The sequence below is a fragment of the Rosa chinensis genome, chromosome 6 (genome assembly GCF_002994745.2).
Source record: "Rosa chinensis cultivar Old Blush chromosome 6, RchiOBHm-V2, whole genome shotgun sequence".
Classification (NCBI taxonomy): domain Eukaryota; kingdom Viridiplantae; phylum Streptophyta; class Magnoliopsida; order Rosales; family Rosaceae; genus Rosa; species Rosa chinensis.
In genome coordinates, this window is record NC_037093.1 from 6,979,206 (window position 1) to 6,996,436 (window position 17,231).

Genomic DNA, 17,231 nt, shown 5'->3' on the forward strand with positions numbered 1-17,231 from the left:
AGTGATTGTCAACCATTAACCACCACGATAGTCTTCAACTTCCAAAAAGAATTTTCCTTAGACGATTTGATTACCTACAGTTGACCTACGAAAGTAGATAACTAACAACACCGTTAACATGATTGAAGAGAAGTATTGTAATGCAAATTATTGGCAGGTTAATTTTCTTATGTAAACCTCAGCTTTTAATGTATCCAACAAAGTACAATGTATTATTTGTAGGTCTGACAATGGGATTGAAAAAAAGCAACCCAAGAACTCAAAAAACGTAAATATCAGGACTGAAAAATGCAGGATTATAACCAGATCGAAACTATAAGTATAAGGCTCCAACTGCAGTTTAGTTCTCTGCTCTAAATAGAATTATACTTCTGTAGATAGCCACCGCCAAAAAATGCAGCCACAAATCAGGACATTCTCATTTATATCACTACAGCTATATCTAAAATTATCCTTAAAGTGCCTATCAGCATGACAATGTGTATAAGTTATTATTTGAAAGGAACCAAAACGTACATACGGCGTCTACAAATTAAATTGGTTGATACAGGTCAGGTTTGTTCGCCAACTTGATGCAGACCTTGAACTCTCTGTCTTTCCTGTAAGATAAGTTTACTGACGATTTAATAAAGCTAGAGCTCTATGATATTTAATAAAGAAATAACCAGATAGAATGAAAGGTACAGCCAACTAAACCAAAAATATTATGAGGAGAAAAAAAGAAAAGAAAACTGAACTCACCCCAAGAAGTAAACATGGATGCGAATATTCCCTCTTATAAGATGGTAAGATTTATGTCCTTTTTATATGTATAGCAGCACATTAAGTATTCCATTTTTCTACCTTTTTAGTAGATTACATGTTAGATTCACTTCACATAGACTATACTACTTCCATACAGAAGTGTTCAGAGATTTACTTCAGATGTTAGTAGTCTTATTACAAAATATTTCCTGGTCTCTCTTCTTTTCTAAATCATGACATTTACACCTCCACAGAATTGATCACACCTTTAAATCTTCATTTTTGCTAGTTAATAAGACATCTAATGAATCATACCATATATGTGCCATTCCAACCAGTTTAATCATTACATATGAAATCCACTTATAGATGGATTCACTGTTTCTTTCCAATGCCAATCGAATTGGTGTACTGGTGGTTAATAATAGATGGATTCTATTATTAGTAATATCAAATATTCTAATAAAAAATATATTAAATAAAATATTTCTTCTGTCTCTAAAAGTAATAGAGACACCTTAAATTGTCATTGGCAGTTATTGTCCATGTGGCAGTGAATAAGTAATAGAGACAGAACTTTTTATCTAAGTGTCTCTAATAGGTTTTAGAGACGCAACCTATAGGGACGAAAGTCTAATTTGTCACTCCTTCTATTAGAGACAAATTTAAGTATATTTTAGTCACTAATATATTTCTAGAGATGTTTTGTGGCTGTCTCTAAAGCCTATATTTGGTGTAATGTGTTCGCACGAACACACGATCTGGGTTAGGTGCCTGGATTATGGGTAATATTCCCTTTGAAGTGAGGTGGTTCTCAACATCGGTTACCCAACTGTGGTAATCTGAGCCTGTTGAGTCATGCATGGGAAAGTCGAGTCTAGGTTCATTCGACATCCTGAAAATAAGAAGAGAAGATATATTAGTTTCGGAGCTAAACTTCCACGAAAACTAAAATAATAAGATTTTCAAGCTATGCTACCAAGAAAACAATTTCCAAGAATCTCTTTTGGATTAGACCAAACAATAATGTTTTAATATGGTCACAATTTGATGCTAACGGACGCTCTTAGTCCGAGCATTATGAACACTCTTAGTTTATACGAACACTCTTAGTTCGTTAAGCGTGAATCCCCACAATTCCGCTTTATTAAATAATCGAACCCATGTTCATATATTGAAAACCCTACAGAAAATAAAGGAATTTAAAAGACAAGAAAGCAGGAACTTTAATCTTTAAAACTTACTTGTTGAAATTCGGAGCAGATTCGCTTCTGAACAGCTCCCACTTCGAATAGTGTATATATCTCAAAACGACTCCAATAGGGCTGAAATTTGGAGGTCAGATAGAAGAGGCAGAGACGAACAACTTTGATGAAGAAAGGATTTTGATCTGAGGTCCGGATCAAGATGTTTCAGGGTGTGCAAACAGGCTGATCTGCACAGGAACAAGCGTGCTGCTGTGCTGAAGGGGCAGTAGGAGTGCGGCGATGCTGCAAAGGCAGTAGGAGGCACACAGGTGCTCTAGGGCTGCAGGAGCAGAGCACGGTATGGCTAGCAAGGGCTAGGAGCTTACTGCAGTTTTTGGTGAAAGAAATTTCGGGTGTTAGAGTTTTTTTTTCCTGGCTAGAGCTTGGGTCAGAGTATCGTGCTGATAACGTGTTGTAGAGAATTGGAAAAATGTATTGTATTCATCTCACTATGAGGTTTATATAGGGTTACATCATGTATACAAAAGGCAATACATAATAGCTATACTAATCAATCGCACATTACAAGTATGTCAATCGCATACATTACGAGTCTGTTAATCGCATACATTAAGCAATACATATTGCATGAATAGTCATTATTATTCACAACAATGATTAACCAAAAAATAAAAAAGAAATTAAAATATTTAAGGGGACCCACCAGATGGCCCACCACAATGACAAACTCATTGTAGCCCACGAAAGCATATAAACATGACTACATCAAACCATTGCAACAGACCTACAGAGCACTGACCCATTTAAAAGTGGTTGTAATGTGGCAATGGGTCATAGACACACACATATGTGGCCTTTGGCCCAAAATTGTCACCAATAGTGCATGTGGCTATTGCCCGAAATTGTAGTGGTGTTTCCATGATTCTCCATCATTTCTTGGCATGATAAGGAACACATAATAAATATATATAAATAAACACAAAGGTTAAGCAAAAGTACACGATTAGGAAAATAATGGAATTGGATTAGTCAACATTAAATTGGACTTTAGAACAAGTAATTTTCATGTTTTAGGGCACAAATATCTATATGAATTATGATTCAACAAAAATATCTAAGATGAAAGCATATTAAATTAGATTGAAAGTACTTTAGATACAAAATATCTAGCTTAATTTGAGTCGAGCAAACAGTAATGCAAGTGGCTGCAAAATATCTTTCACCGCAGCATGTTTCGCGACAGTGAACAGACTCAACCTTCGCAAACAGACTTAGTTATTCCGCGAACTGCTATTCGCGAACACTACTTCTCAGCAAACTCGAGACTTACTTTTCCCCGCAGTGACGTCATCCTCGAGAACACACTTTTAGCGAACATTCGCGACGAACTTACTTCGCGAACTTTTCCCCGCAGTGACTTTCTCTCGCTCGCACTCATCTCGCGAACACACTTTAGCAAACATTCGCGGATGGAGCAGGAAAGCATTAATTCTATCACTTGATAGTAATGCATATAGTTGCATACAATACATTTGGTGATATGGACATCAATTTAGTTTTAAAGTTATTGCCTGATTAATATATGAATTACAACCACTTCCATACACTTAACATTAGGTGCAGCACTGCTTAATTCCAAACTCAACCTAGCCACCTGGGAAGAAGTAGAGCAATAATACAAATTTCCAATTCATAGAGATATATGTTATGGGGAGCCCTTCTAATATGGACCTCTATTTTAGGAATTTTAACTAGGTAGAAGGCCCGTGCGGTGCTGCGGGTATACTATTGATATGGTTAAATTTTACATCAAAACTACGTTCTAGATATATAGATATATCACATTGAAACACATTGTTTTATATTATAGATATATCACATTGAAACTACATTATAGGCAGATGTTAAAGGCTACTAATGCTAACCAAAAATCTGGTGCCTTTTCCAGATTATAAATCTGGTATTTAGCTAGATTTCCAAAAATATGCATGCTAACCAAGTAGTTGTTTATGTACATTGTGCCAAAAATAGTTAGGCTTGGCCAAAACATGTGAAGATGGATAGCTATTTACATTAGGTCTTCAGACATGTGAAGACCGGTAGCTATTTACATCAGGTCTTCAGATGAGTCTCGAAATGAGTCTTCAAGTGAATCTGTGAGGATGTCATTCCTGTAGTAAATGAAAATAACATTATTATTGTATATGTTAAATTTCTCGAAATGAGTCTTCAAGTGAATCTGTGAGGATGTCATTCCTGTAGTAAATGAAAATAACATTATTATTGTATATGTTAAATTTTGTGATTTGTGTAAACATTACAGGTGAAAGTAATTGTGCTTACATTTTGAGATTTTTGGTTGGATATGTTTTGGAAAGTTGTTTGTCAGACTCAGACGATTGATTGTTCCTTTTTTTTTTTGTTGCAACTTTGTCGGGTGTTGAGCTTGAGGGCTGGATGTTGTCGGCTGTTGAGCTAGAGGGCTGAATTCTCTGAGTTGGATTTAGTCCACGAATATCTTCATGTATTCCCTTGACAATAACATTTTGTGCAGTGCCTATTTCAAGTTCCAGCAGTTTGATTTGGCCCTCTATTCGGAGAATTTCTGGTGGTAGTATATTTGGTTGAGGATGAGGTCCTCACATGTCGTACCAAATAGTTCCTCCGCTTGTTTCCCCTTTATGATAGCTGATGCCTCATCAGTTATCAATGCAGTTACTATGAATCTGCAAAAAGAGAAAAAAGAAAAGAAAAAAAATTTGCATTAGGGTTAGTAACTCAAGCTAGACAATTGGAAAGCAAAATCAAAATATAGTAATCGCACGAATTGGCTCAATTGTACTTGAACTTTTTCATTTGTACATCTTCTTTTTTAGGGTATAAACTTTCTTTTCATCCCTTATGGTTTATTTGTGGTTAGCAGTCATAAGTATTCCATGAAAGATGAAATCTGCACCTTTATTAACTTGGAATTTTTATTTTGAAAGTTTAGTTGAGCAATGAATTAGTTATGTTGATAGTCAAGCAGAATGAAAGTTAGTACGTTACCTGTAAAGAGGTTGCTGCATATCATGTTCTGTACAGATTAGTAATTGGCTTTGTGGCTTTTTCCTCATTTCCTTGAAGCATTTTGGGCAAGCTAAATAGAACCACCTTTCTTCTGGCACAAATTTGCCTATCTTCGCTGTGCAATTTACCGGTATATTCTGTAATGTACAGTAGAAACAAAATATCAGAATGACATCGTATTTGTGTATAGGTGAAGTGAGAATAATTATTTTGTTGTTCAGTAATTAGGAGTGTAAATTGTTTACCTTATAGTTGTTTGGATCACAGATGTTTAAATCTGAGACAGACATCTGTTTGACAGCCTGTAATTCTGCCGGAGTCCTTGGTTGTTTGGGTTGGCTTGATAAAATGTGTGCAGCATGATGAGGTTCGCCAAAGCTGTGTTTAAATACGAAACTAATTAGTTTTGTAGAGATCTTAGAGAAAGAAATTTCATTTCAAGTGATAGAGTACAGATGAAATATAAAATGAAATGGAACAGGTTTCAAACTTGCGAAGATAATAAATTTTGTGCAAAGATGAGAAATTGTATGCTTACTAATGTTTGTAGTCCTCAGCCTCTTTGATATCTGGATTCAGGAAAAAGAAGGTGTTCCCTGTGTTTGATAGTGCAATTTTGTCTGCAATATGAAAGTAGTTGAAGTGAGGATGCTGTCTGTTTTCAAATTATATTCTTATTGCATGTTTGAAGTTAGGATTACATACTTGGATACTTGGTAACCTTAAGGCTTGTAAAAACCGCAAGTGCAGGTGGAGGCGTTGTCCTAATACCATCAACATTAACTGTGCGTGCAACGTCTCCCCACAAAGTGACTTGTACATCTTCTTTTCTGTAATTGTAATTTCAATTAGATACGTTTAATATAATTTCAGTAGATGTTATGGATATGAAATAGCGTCAGAAAATATGCATGTAATTTTGTTTTTTGGTTGGAAGTTGCTGTGTTACCGTATATTCTGCATGTAGATGTGAGTTAGATGTTATGGATATGAAATAGCGTCAGAAAATATGCATGTAATTTTGTTTTTTGGTTGGAAGTTGCTGTGTTACCGTATATTCTGCATGTAGATGTCACATACTCACATCGCAACGTGATTCGGTTGTCAGATGTCAGCTTCTCTTCAGGAGGTTGAATCATTTTGATTCTGCCGAAAATGTCTGTTTTTTTTTTTTAAATGAATTCACTTATTTAGCATGCTGAATGTAGCTGTTTCAAAAGTATTCTAATACTCAAAAAGTTTAATGGTCAGCAGTTACCTGAGAGGTTTCGTTCTTTGAACGGCTGGCAAGAAGACTGTAGTCGATCAAGTAGAAGTGATGTAGTGGAATAGAGGCTGGTAATTCTGGAATGTGCTTAATAATGGTCTTGCCAGTGAAATGGATTTGTGCAGGGTGTGGTACTATTTTGTAGCTTGGCTGGCTGTAGCTTGTAAAGAAGCGGCTGATTTCATATATATTTCCTTGAACAATGTTGGATGCGAGTAGTTCGCAGTTCCCTTGTCTTATGAATCCGTGGATTGCATCATTCTAATTGTAAAATATAAAAATTTAATGTTCTTCTTGCTTAATTTAGTAATCAGAAATGAAGTAGGGTATTAAGTATCTGACCATTTCATCCACCAATATAAATTGGAGGCCTTCATTTTTTTCCACAGGTTTGTATTTTTTTGATTCCCAACGCCTGCATACACGGACTCTGATCTGGATGTTATTTTGGCAGGGCTCAATGTCACGAATTCGGACAGTGCGTATTGCCATGAGTTCCTGCACACAGTTGGTTTAAATGTCAGTATTTGGTATCCATGTTTATATGAGTTTTGTTAGCTTCATGGAAAATTTAATGACATATAGATTGCTTTTGATGCTCATAATAGTTACAAAAATATAAGTATGTTGCTGAATTATATAGGTTGTTTTTTTTTTTTGGATTCTGTTTTCTACTCATATGCAAAAGGAAATGACATTGGGCAAACTGATTAAATGAAATATATGAAGTCCCAGTATATATTATTATAAAAAACTCATAGCACTATGATTGCTTCAATGTTACTTCACTTTACATGCAGGAAGTAAATAGATATCTACTTTGTGGTTGCCTAACGAACTCAGCAAGATGATTATATCAGTGTAATCAGTGAGCCTTATTGATATGGAAGCTTAGTGAGCGTTATTGAATTCAGCAAGAGTGAGCCTTATTAATTTTGTGTTCAGAAAATCAGAAAATTGAAAATAAGAAAGAAGGCTAAATGGTCAAAAACAATACTCTATAGAATGAAATTTATATAATGACATTATTGCAGATCTTTTGTCTATGTATACATGTAATTGTTAGGTGTTCTTATAGTCTAATGCGTCGTTCTAGCAACAAAAAGTGAACTCATACGCAATTAACTTCTCATTTTGCAACTGATTGTCTCTTTTCGCTTCATGGATCTGAGTCAGTATTTCTCTATTGACATGCACACAAATAGCCATGAACTCAGAAAAGCAAGCAATACTCAGTTTTGAAAAGACACACTGCAAGAAGAAGCAATACCTTTATTGGGCTTGATGATTTTCTCTCTTTCTCTTCTCCAATTAGAAGGCTCCAGAAGCAAGAAAGAAGAGATTCTAGACAGAATACAGATCGAAGTAATTACTATGAGAGATACTAAAACATAAGAAGATATTATTTTAATTGAATTGAATTGCCTTTAGGCCCAAAAGCAAGATTGAAGACACACTGCACCAAACGAAAATAATATTAGGCTGTACATATTGAATGCTGTAGAGACAGGTCTATGGAAATTCAACCACCTTAACAATGAGTTTTGAAAGGTTCTACTCAAGACAACCAAATCTCATTTTTAAGGTGGTTGAATTTGCATATATCTGTCCTAAATCGTTGCATATTATGGGTTTATATATTGAGTGTCGTCGAGACAGCTATATGGAAATTCAACCACTTGAACAATGAGTTATCAAAGACTTAATTGAAAAAGTAATAGAGTTGAAGTGAAAGTCATTGTCCAAGTGATTGAATTTGCATATACCTGTGATAAATCATTGAAAGATTCTGTTGAAGCTAAATTGCGGGAAAAAACTTAAACCTCTAGCTTAAATTAATGGATACAAATTGACATAGAAAGCAAATAGAAAGGAATATACAGATGAATTGTATAAGAAGTGGAAATGGTGACAATCAAACATGCAGCAGGCCAGATGGCTCTATGCATGCGAGTAGCTGCTCAAAATAAGAGTACAGGAAGAAGAAGTGTGATTACCTTTCTTGGTATGAGCTCTGTCGCGTCTCTGTTTCTGGCTGAGAGCTGAATTGAGCGGTTTACTTTGGAAGCGTTTGTTAAAGGTCATACGTGTAGGGTGATTGAGTTATACGTGTAAGAGCTGGTGAAGGTGCTGCAGATACGTGTAAGCACTGGTGAACGTTGTGGTGATACGTGTAAGGAACTTTGTTTGTTTTAAACTGCAATTTTTTTTTTGGCTATTCGGAAATTCTATCCATGTGTATAACTAAAAGAAATCACCACTCTCTGGCTCTCTCTCACAGCAAAGAAAAGAGACGCAAGAGGTCGATAATTTGGCGGTGGCTCCGTAGATCAACAGCTAGACTGTGTAATCTTGTTGGTGCCACAAAAATTGAACAGCTGGAGGGACAGTTTCGTAAAAGACCAAGCAAGAGAGGGGTAGAATGGTCGCGTCACTATTCATTTTGTTTGTCCTCTTGCTGTTTGCGCTTTAGTATAGTTACTAGAAATAGCACCCCGCGCGTTGCCGCGAGACTCGAAATTTAGCAGAAACAGAGGTGCAATGAGAAATTAGAGGAATCTCAGAAGTATATGAACCTACAAAGTAAGCAACTACAGCCATAAGTAGAGAAACATAAAATTTCATTGCAAAGTATAAGAAAACTTGTTATTGTTTCTTTCTATGCATAAAATTGTAAAGTACAAATCAAACTGAAAAACACAAATCTAAGTGATTGTCAACCATTAACCACCACGATAGTCTTCAACTTCCAAAAAGAATTTTCCTTAGACGATTTGATTACCTACAGTTGACCTACGAAAGTAGATAACTAACAACACCGTTAACATGATTGAAGAGAAGTATTGTAATGCAAATTATTGGCAGGTTAATTTTCTTATGTAAACCTCAGCTTTTAATGTATCCAACAAAGTACAATGTATTATTTGTAGGTCTGACAATGGGATTGAAAAAAAGCAACCCAAGAACTCAAAAAACGTAAATATCAGGACTGAAAAATGCAGGATTATAACCAGATCGAAACTATAAGTATAAGGCTCCAACTGCAGTTTAGTTCTCTGCTCTAAATAGAATTATACTTCTGTAGATAGCCACCGCCAAAAAATGCAGCCACAAATCAGGACATTCTCATTTATATCACTACAGCTATATCTAAAATTATCCTTAAAGTGCCTATCAGCATGACAATGTGTATAAGTTATTATTTGAAAGGAACCAAAACGTACATACGGCGTCTACAAATTAAATTGGTTGATACAGGTCAGGTTTGTTCGCCAACTTGATGCAGACCTTGAACTCTCTGTCTTTCCTGTAAGATAAGTTTACTGACGATTTAATAAAGCTAGAGCTCTATGATATTTAATAAAGAAATAACCAGATAGAATGAAAGGTACAGCCAACTAAACCAAAAATATTATGAGGAGAAAAAAAGAAAAGAAAACTGAACTCACCCCAAGAAGTAAACATGGATGCGAATATTCCCTCTTATAAGATGGTAAGATTTATGTCCTTTTTATATGTATAGCAGCACATTAAGTATTCCATTTTTCTACCTTTTTAGTAGATTACATGTTAGATTCACTTCACATAGACTATACTACTTCCATACAGAAGTGTTCAGAGATTTACTTCAGATGTTAGTAGTCTTATTACAAAATATTTCCTGGTCTCTCTTCTTTTCTAAATCATGACATTTACACCTCCACAGAATTGATCACACCTTTAAATCTTCATTTTTGCTAGTTAATAAGACATCTAATGAATCATACCATATATGTGCCATTCCAACCAGTTTAATCATTACATATGAAATCCACTTTTAGTGATCCACTAACCTAAAGGCGCAAATGCATCTGCAATGAAATATTGCACACACAAACATAGGGAAGAACATCTATGGTTTCCTTCAATTATTAAGACAACATCATAACATGTGTAGTTGAGAGGTTGAAATAATTCCCCTTGATGTGGTGGGTATCAAAGAATAAAAACAAAAGTAGTTTAAAGCGAAACCAAAATTCATAGAGTTGTTTACTATCACATTTCCCACACTCCCATTTTCTCAAATTAATAGCTCTTACACAACCACCTGATCAAACATCAATCAATCCGATCAAACATTCAAACTTTAACAAAGAAATGAACATTAGTCAAAGCTAAACCAGAAACAGTTTTGATGAACACAAACAAAAACCCAGAAACAGTAAATGTAAATGGTGCAAGAGAGGCGGACTAACCGATCAAATTGAACAACTGAACATTCCAAAGGCCGATGTGTTGAAAGGACAAAAACAACTGAACTGATAGCCTATGAACGTCGTCGTCTTCTTCTCCTGTTCTTTTCTCTTAACTTTGCCTCCTCTCTGTCTCTATGAGTATCCGGGGTACAACTAAATAGCTTGTCACCCAAAACCAAAGATGAGAAAACACCCAAAATCCGCTCAACTAATTACCTTGCGGATGACGAACCCAAATTTTTAGAGTTGGTGATGAAAGCTGAGAAGAGATTTGATACAAACCACCTAATAAAAACCTGCAAATCCAAATCCAATACATATCCCACATTAGAATAAGAGAACAATTCAAAATTGAAACAACAGAATCAAGGTTCAAAAGAGAAACAAAAAAAAAAGAACCCTGTAATCAAAACCCAAATCCCTTTCCCACTTCTTTCCTTAAGTACCTCTCCGATCACACTCGTGACAAAGAGCAACTGACCTCTTGCTGAGATGATGATCTCTCTCTATCTCTTCATGCAAAGCAAAGAAACACACGCACTCCCTCTCTCTCTCCCTCTCTCATAATCTCTCTGGATTGTTCTGGCAGCAATTGAATGAGAAGAAGATTATAGAAGGATGGCAGACTGTGATTGAAGGAAAAGAGCAAGGGCAAAATAGTCATTTTATTATTAAATGAACAGTTGAATGAACAGTGCTAGGAACAGTGATTCGGCTTTAGATGTATGTATAATAATTTCCACCATCAGATTAGATGGATGATTCATATTTTAAAGAACAAAATAAAATTGACCTCGCCTAGTCAAACAACCCTCTCAGTATCTCACGCCTTTTGCTTCTCCTGCTCAAACAACCCTAATGATCAGCCTGTAGTTATATCAACATTCCTACCATTCACTAATGGTGGAACTAATATATGGGGGCCGGAGATGGCCCTGACCCCCCAAACTATTATTGGTTGTGGGTTTAATAAGATTGAGACCATAGTCATGCATGAAAGCAATAATAAATAGTACTATATTCACACTTGTGCAGTATAATTATTAACCTATTAATAAATGCTTGTGAAAAAATAAAAAGAAGACATATAAACGAACACCACAGAAGAAAGCATTAATACGTAACTTAAAATATCAAAATTTAATATTTACAACTGGTATATATATCCTACGTTAAATTATTTTTTATAATTTTTTTTTTTGATTAAAAATACTTCATTATTTTTCGGCCCCCCAAATATAATTTTCTAGTTCCGCCACTGCCATTTACATTATCAACATTGAATAGACAGCCCTTGGCTTCACTCAAACGCCCATTGATTCTCCCTCCGCACCTCCTCTTCTTTCTCTGGAGTATAGTCATTCTTGATGTTGAAATGCTTGCGAATCTCTTCTGGAGTCTTCCCCTTGAGGCCTTGATCATGTCTGCCACCGTCTGGCACGTCAAATCCAGCAGCCCCTTAATGTCCAGATAGTTTGTGGCCTGCAAATCACAAGTCAATCCCACACCTCAAGAATCTAAATCTCAATGATAAAATCCAATCTACATGAAATTGAATAGAACCCAGGAAAAGAACAAACAACCAAGAATCAAATAGTAACACAATAGTAATCTTGACAAATTAGCATCACCAATAGTTGTACATACAAGTAACAAACAAAAATTCCGTACAATTACAAGAATCGAAACTGCGATCATAAAACCCCTCTTTCATCTAATCAGCAAACCCTAACCCAAAAATTTCATCAAAACCCTAATTAATTATCGAGAAGCGAAATTGAAAAAATGAGTTCAGAAGGATGTCAAACAGCACACTCCGCTCGACCTTGACGAAATCGGCGTCCCAAGCCTTGATAGGCGAGTCGGCGGGCTTGACGAAATAGCCGGCCCTATCCTTGTCGGAATCCTTGCCCTCCTCGACGTGCTTCCGGCAGTATTCGATCACCTTCCCCAAGATGAAGCCGGTGACGTTGGGGAAGGGAATCGCATTCTTGAGACGACATCGTTTTGGGGTAGCCCATTTTGGAGGGAAATTGAAACGCGGAAGGTTCTAGAATTTGGTTTTAGCCTGAATTACAGATACACCCCCGAGGAATTTGTAAATTTACTTTATTTTTTGGTTTTACGGTTTTACGCTTCACTTGGGTTTTATATTGCCAACCCATATTTGCTCCGGTAACTTGACCTCGAGTATTTGGAGCATGAACCTGTATTTTCAATTTAAATTCTCATGCTCCAAATAATTTACCATTTAGAAATTCATTACGTATATGTTTAACACAAACGTTTTTATAAATAAGAGCGAAATATCACACTTGCAAATGCGTGGCTACAACTGAAAAGCAGCAGATAATTAGGATGACGATCGTCACCATGAGGATCAAAATCTCCATGAGTCTCCATCAATGCTTCACTCTTTTTAAATTATGGTTGACAGGAAACCTAGGAGTAAAGGGTGTTATCTAGCAACCTTCGTAATTGGTAACCTCTTTTTAAATTATTGACTGATTAGAGGTACGGGTCTTTACCATTTTGGTTATTGAGTTATGTATATAAGGTTCTGTTGATTATTAAGCAGGCAGAAATGGTTCATGATCAGCTTTAGACTTTTAAAGCTTTTGAATTGTTCGTGTGGAAGGATTTCAATTGCTATTTAATCTGCATTATTTGATCTACGTGATTATGGTGGCCCTGTTCTTGTATTCCAAAGCATATAAATCCAAATCCAAATTCACTGCATTGAACCATACTATATATAACCTTCTCAAATTGTGCTTCATGAACCAAGTCCAGCTACAAACGTCTCGACTATTATTGGTAAACTGTGTTTTGATGTGTATATATGTTTAGGTTCATCTAGCTACCACCTTTGTTTTGTGGTTTATCAATTATCATTTAAGTGTATGCATGTCTAGGTTTCGTATCCGTCGACTATCTTGTTTCACGGTCTACATTCTATAAATCTTTGTTCTTATCATCATATGCTCGGTTGTGGAAACTGAGTGTTAGAGATATATATAGGCCTTCTATGCTAAGGAGGTCATTAACTTAGCTTAAGGAACAGATTTCCATATTTTGACCACTTTTCGATCGCATATTCACATCTTAACCGTTCAGTTTTTAGGTATATATGAGTAGATCACTTCTGCAAATTTTCAGCCAAATTGATGATGGATAAGGCATCCTAAACTACAATTTACACGAACGGTTCAGGTTGGACAGATTCGGTTCATTCGTGTAAATTGCAGTTTTAGATGCCTTAACGCTCATCAATTTGGCTGAAAATTTGCAGAAGTGATCTATACATTAGGACCTAAAAACTGAACGGTTAAGATGTGAATATATGATCAAAAAGTGGTCAAAATATGAAAATTTGTTCCGTAAGCTAAGTTAAGGACCTCCTTAACAGAGCAAGATTATATATATATATATATATATATATATATATATATATATATTTCATTTGTCCTTGTGCTTTGTCTCAAAGATTTTCTTGTTTGCAAAATCATATGTTATAGGTGTGTGACTTGAAGTTGTTGAACCAATATTAGATTTAGTCAGTGACCTGGAGCTAATCTTTTCTTATTGCATGGTGGGTGTCACATGACATCTTATACGGTTCTTGTTGGTTATTTGACTCAATGTGTGATGTTCAACTCGGTGCTTATCATTGCATGAGTGATGTGTACATAAGTTAGATCATGCGAAGTTGCGACTTTGATGCTTAACCCGAATTTTTCACTTGTTTATGGCTCAATGTTGGTCATGAAAGCTTGGATCGGGGGCAAGGTCATTTCGACAGAGTTGTAGCTAAACTCAAAGCAAGACATTTAAAGGAGTTGAATGAAAATTTGTTTTACTTACAGATAAGATTATTGCATTATATACAATTTGTCATAAATATCTTGTTATTACAAAGTTTGCTAACATGATTTTCAGTTTTGTACCCTCTCTAGAGGCGGCATAAAGAGTGAGTCTCCGAGACTTAAAATGGTTTGTCCTTGCGACATTAAACAGTGCCCTTAAAGGTGCCAAATACTCTCTCGAGATGCAAATAAGTTGTTTGAATTCTCACTCATTAACTTAACTTTATCATAATATTCTCATATAGTTTTATAAATCTTGTTTTATTCTCATATATGTGTTGATAAATCTTGTTTTAATTTTTTAGTTGAGGCATGAAATTGTTGTTGCTATTTTTTTTACTCTTATGGACTAACAACTAATTTCCATTTAAGTATCCGGTAAATGATGACTTTCCTTCCCACACTCGAAGCTCGTACGGAAAGGGAAAATGGGCAATATGGCGGTACAAAATTTTGTCTTTGGGCCCCCACCCATTAAACCAAGCTTGATAATCAAAGTCCTAAAGTGACTAACTGGTAGATAAAAAGAAAAACAGTAAAACATGATCGAGTAGTGGAGAACATGCAAACACCACTCCTCCCACTACATCATGGAGTAAGGGCCAAGAACCATGAAGTGAGGACCAAGGAATGGATGACTATAAATCCTCAAGCTTATGAGGAATTAGGGGGGAGAAATTATGGGTAACAAATGGTAACTAAGTATCGATTCAATTTCTTTTTCTTCTTTTTAAATAGACAAGGACTTGGGCATCGGAGTGTTTTTCTGTTTTGAGATCTCCCCATGATCAATTGTAAAATGAGTGCGTCTAGGGCTTCTCGAATATTGAAGATGGGAGATTACCATATAATCTCTCTCCAACACCTTCCTCAAAAGAAAAAGTTTCAATTTGGAAATAATAGATATGGATTTTAATGGCACAATTCATGTGAGACTATATATGGTAAAAAGGTTCTCTACATAAATTAGATGTGATTTCTGTAGGAAGTTTGAGGAATGCTAGCAACATTGCTCATTTACCTTTCTTTCTTCCTTCCCCACTTACTAACCGTCATGTGTCCTCTTATTTCATTTAAAATCATAATATTAATATTGTTAAAGCTGAAATATGCCTCTAATTATTAACAACTTTATTATTTTTCTTCTTTCTATTTAAATTCCTCTCTCTCTCTCTCTCTCTCTCTCTCTCTCTCTCTCTCTCTCTCTCTCTCTCTCTCTCTCTCTCTCTCTCTCTCTCTCTCTCTCTCTCTCTCTCTCTCTCCTCCTCCTCCTCCTCCTCCTCTTTTTGGCTCCTTTATTCTGTTGGTTCAATACAAATCCCCAATTCTGATCATATCAATTAACAAATCATTATTAATTAATTGAAGGAGATTGATGACCTATTATTCAAATTCTGATTTAATTTTTATAAAACCTTAGAATCTAACACAAACTACATATGATTTTTTTTTTTTTTTTTTGAAATAAACTACATATGATTTTAGTACAAATAATGTAGAGACAACAATGAAGGTTGCTGGGTTTCGATCATTATTTCTTTCTTTTTTTCGTTTTTTTTTTCCTTAGAAAAGAATGGTTTCTCCTTTCAAAAAAAAATGGTTTCTAGCATCCGAATGGGTGACTTTCGTATTTTACTATGTTATAAGCGTGGAAAATTTCGTTAATTTGAACGTGGAAATTACTGTACAATTGAACCCGGAAGCTAATATATTTTGATAATTCATTATATTGTGGCAGCATTTTTTTTTTCAGGATTGAATTTTTTTTTTTTCTAATCCAGGCTATGTAATTGTTTCCTAAAGGTTGATATTGAATTGAACCAAGGAAGAATGATACAAAGAGAAGAAGGAAAGGACAGGTAGAAATCGTTCACAGAGAGAACGAGAAAGAGAAAAGAATCTAAATGGAAATAAACACATATTTCTTGTGCAATAATCATGGTCAGATTAGGAAAATACAAAAGTTATTTTATAAAACATTAATGTTATCGTTTTGAGTAAAATAAGCTGTCATCTGTCCTTTCATAAATGGAAAAGGTAGAAAGGGGATATAATTTGCTAGCATTCTTCAAGAAATTTAGTATAACAATTTCACAAAGCAAAGTGTAACATAAAGCAAAAGGGCATGTCCAGAGTCCGAATAATAATCAAATCTCTTTTAGAGATTTCTCTCATTTAACTGCTACCAAAGTACATAAATTCCATTTCTTTAATGGAATTAGCTCTGGAATCACGCTAGATTATTAACTAACAAATAGTACATTATAAGCAACAACGTCCTTTCCAAACCAAGCATTGGTCTATGTCTGGTATATGTCTGTTTGCGTGTACTATGTCTTTTTAATTATGAAAAATGATTCAGTACCCGACGTTTCTATCATTTTAAAGTTTTGTACCTTAAATATTAAAAATATCAGGTTGTGACCCCAATCAAATAATCGTACCTGGAGTCATTAACTTCGTTACTAGACTGTCAACTGCCATATTTTAAAAGGTATTTTCATCCCTAAGTATTTCTCCAATATAATCCCATATAACTACATAGTTAGCTTTTTTCAGACTCCTTATATCGATCATCTTCTCAAATCTCTACGCTGCCACTCTCTTTATGTGAGAGCTTCTCCTCTTCTTTGAGAGTCTCGATCTGCATCGTAGTGTGAATCTGTGAGGCCTTTCCCCTTCTTTCTCTGCCTAAATCCATTCAGAGTCATGAGTCTAGCTTTGGTGATTAGATCCTAATGAAGAGCTCATAATTGAATCATTGAATGGGTGTGAAATCAATTGCATGGTTGTAAAATCAAATTCAATTTTGGAGTATAGCTTCATTGTTTTGTTTTTTTTT

At 35.3% G+C, this 17,231-nt stretch overlaps 1 protein-coding gene, 1 long non-coding RNA gene and 1 pseudogene across 5 annotated transcripts; all 3 read right to left on the reverse strand.

Moving 5' to 3' along the window:
• Window positions 1-3,907: 3,907 nt before the first annotated feature.
• On the reverse strand, window positions 3,908-8,362 carry LOC121049701. Of its 4 annotated transcripts, none has more exons than XR_005801103.1 (10): window positions 8,286-8,362; window positions 7,559-7,632; window positions 6,280-6,786; window positions 6,073-6,180; window positions 5,727-5,851; window positions 5,560-5,641; window positions 5,267-5,399; window positions 5,001-5,158; window positions 4,296-4,678; window positions 3,908-4,208 (listed from the first exon to the last, which is right to left on the reverse strand). XR_005801103.1 is itself a non-coding variant. In XM_040507666.1 (10 exons), exons 5-10 carry the CDS (start codon window positions 6,084-6,086, stop codon window positions 4,543-4,545), a joined length of 648 nt encoding a protein of 215 aa, XP_040363600.1. In that variant the 5' UTR covers window positions 6,087-6,180; window positions 6,280-6,549; window positions 6,631-6,786; window positions 7,559-7,632; window positions 8,286-8,362; the 3' UTR covers window positions 4,234-4,542. The 4 variants fall into 4 exon arrangements, 2 of the variants coding, with proteins under 2 accessions (XP_040363600.1, XP_040363599.1); XR_005801104.1 differs by having other exon boundaries at window positions 3,910-4,123; XM_040507666.1 differs by lacking the exon at window positions 3,908-4,208 and having other exon boundaries at window positions 4,234-4,678; window positions 6,280-6,549; window positions 6,631-6,786.
• A 393-nt stretch (window positions 8,363-8,755) lies between these two features.
• On the reverse strand, window positions 8,756-11,106 carry LOC112174095. Its single transcript, XR_002925852.2, has 4 exons — window positions 10,970-11,106; window positions 10,524-10,819; window positions 9,517-9,595; window positions 8,756-8,864 (listed from the first exon to the last, which is right to left on the reverse strand). It is a non-coding gene; the product is annotated as an uncharacterized LOC112174095 (long non-coding RNA).
• Window positions 11,107-11,823: 717 nt separating this feature from the next.
• Window positions 11,824-12,926, reverse strand: LOC112170712 (annotated as a pseudogene).
• Window positions 12,927-17,231: the final 4,305 nt, after the last annotated feature.

What these genes read in the sequence shown, in the direction of transcription:
- LOC121049701 (XM_040507666.1), bottom strand. An exon ending in TAAGGTTACCAAGTATCCAA is followed by an intron (nt 5,642 to 5,726) that starts GTATGTAATCCT and finishes TTCATATTGCAG; the next exon opens with ACAAAATTGCACTATCAAAC. An exon ending in ATGCAGCAACCTCTTTACAG is followed by an intron (nt 4,679 to 5,000) that starts GTAACGTACTAA and finishes CTCTTTTTGCAG; the next exon opens with ATTCATAGTAACTGCATTGA.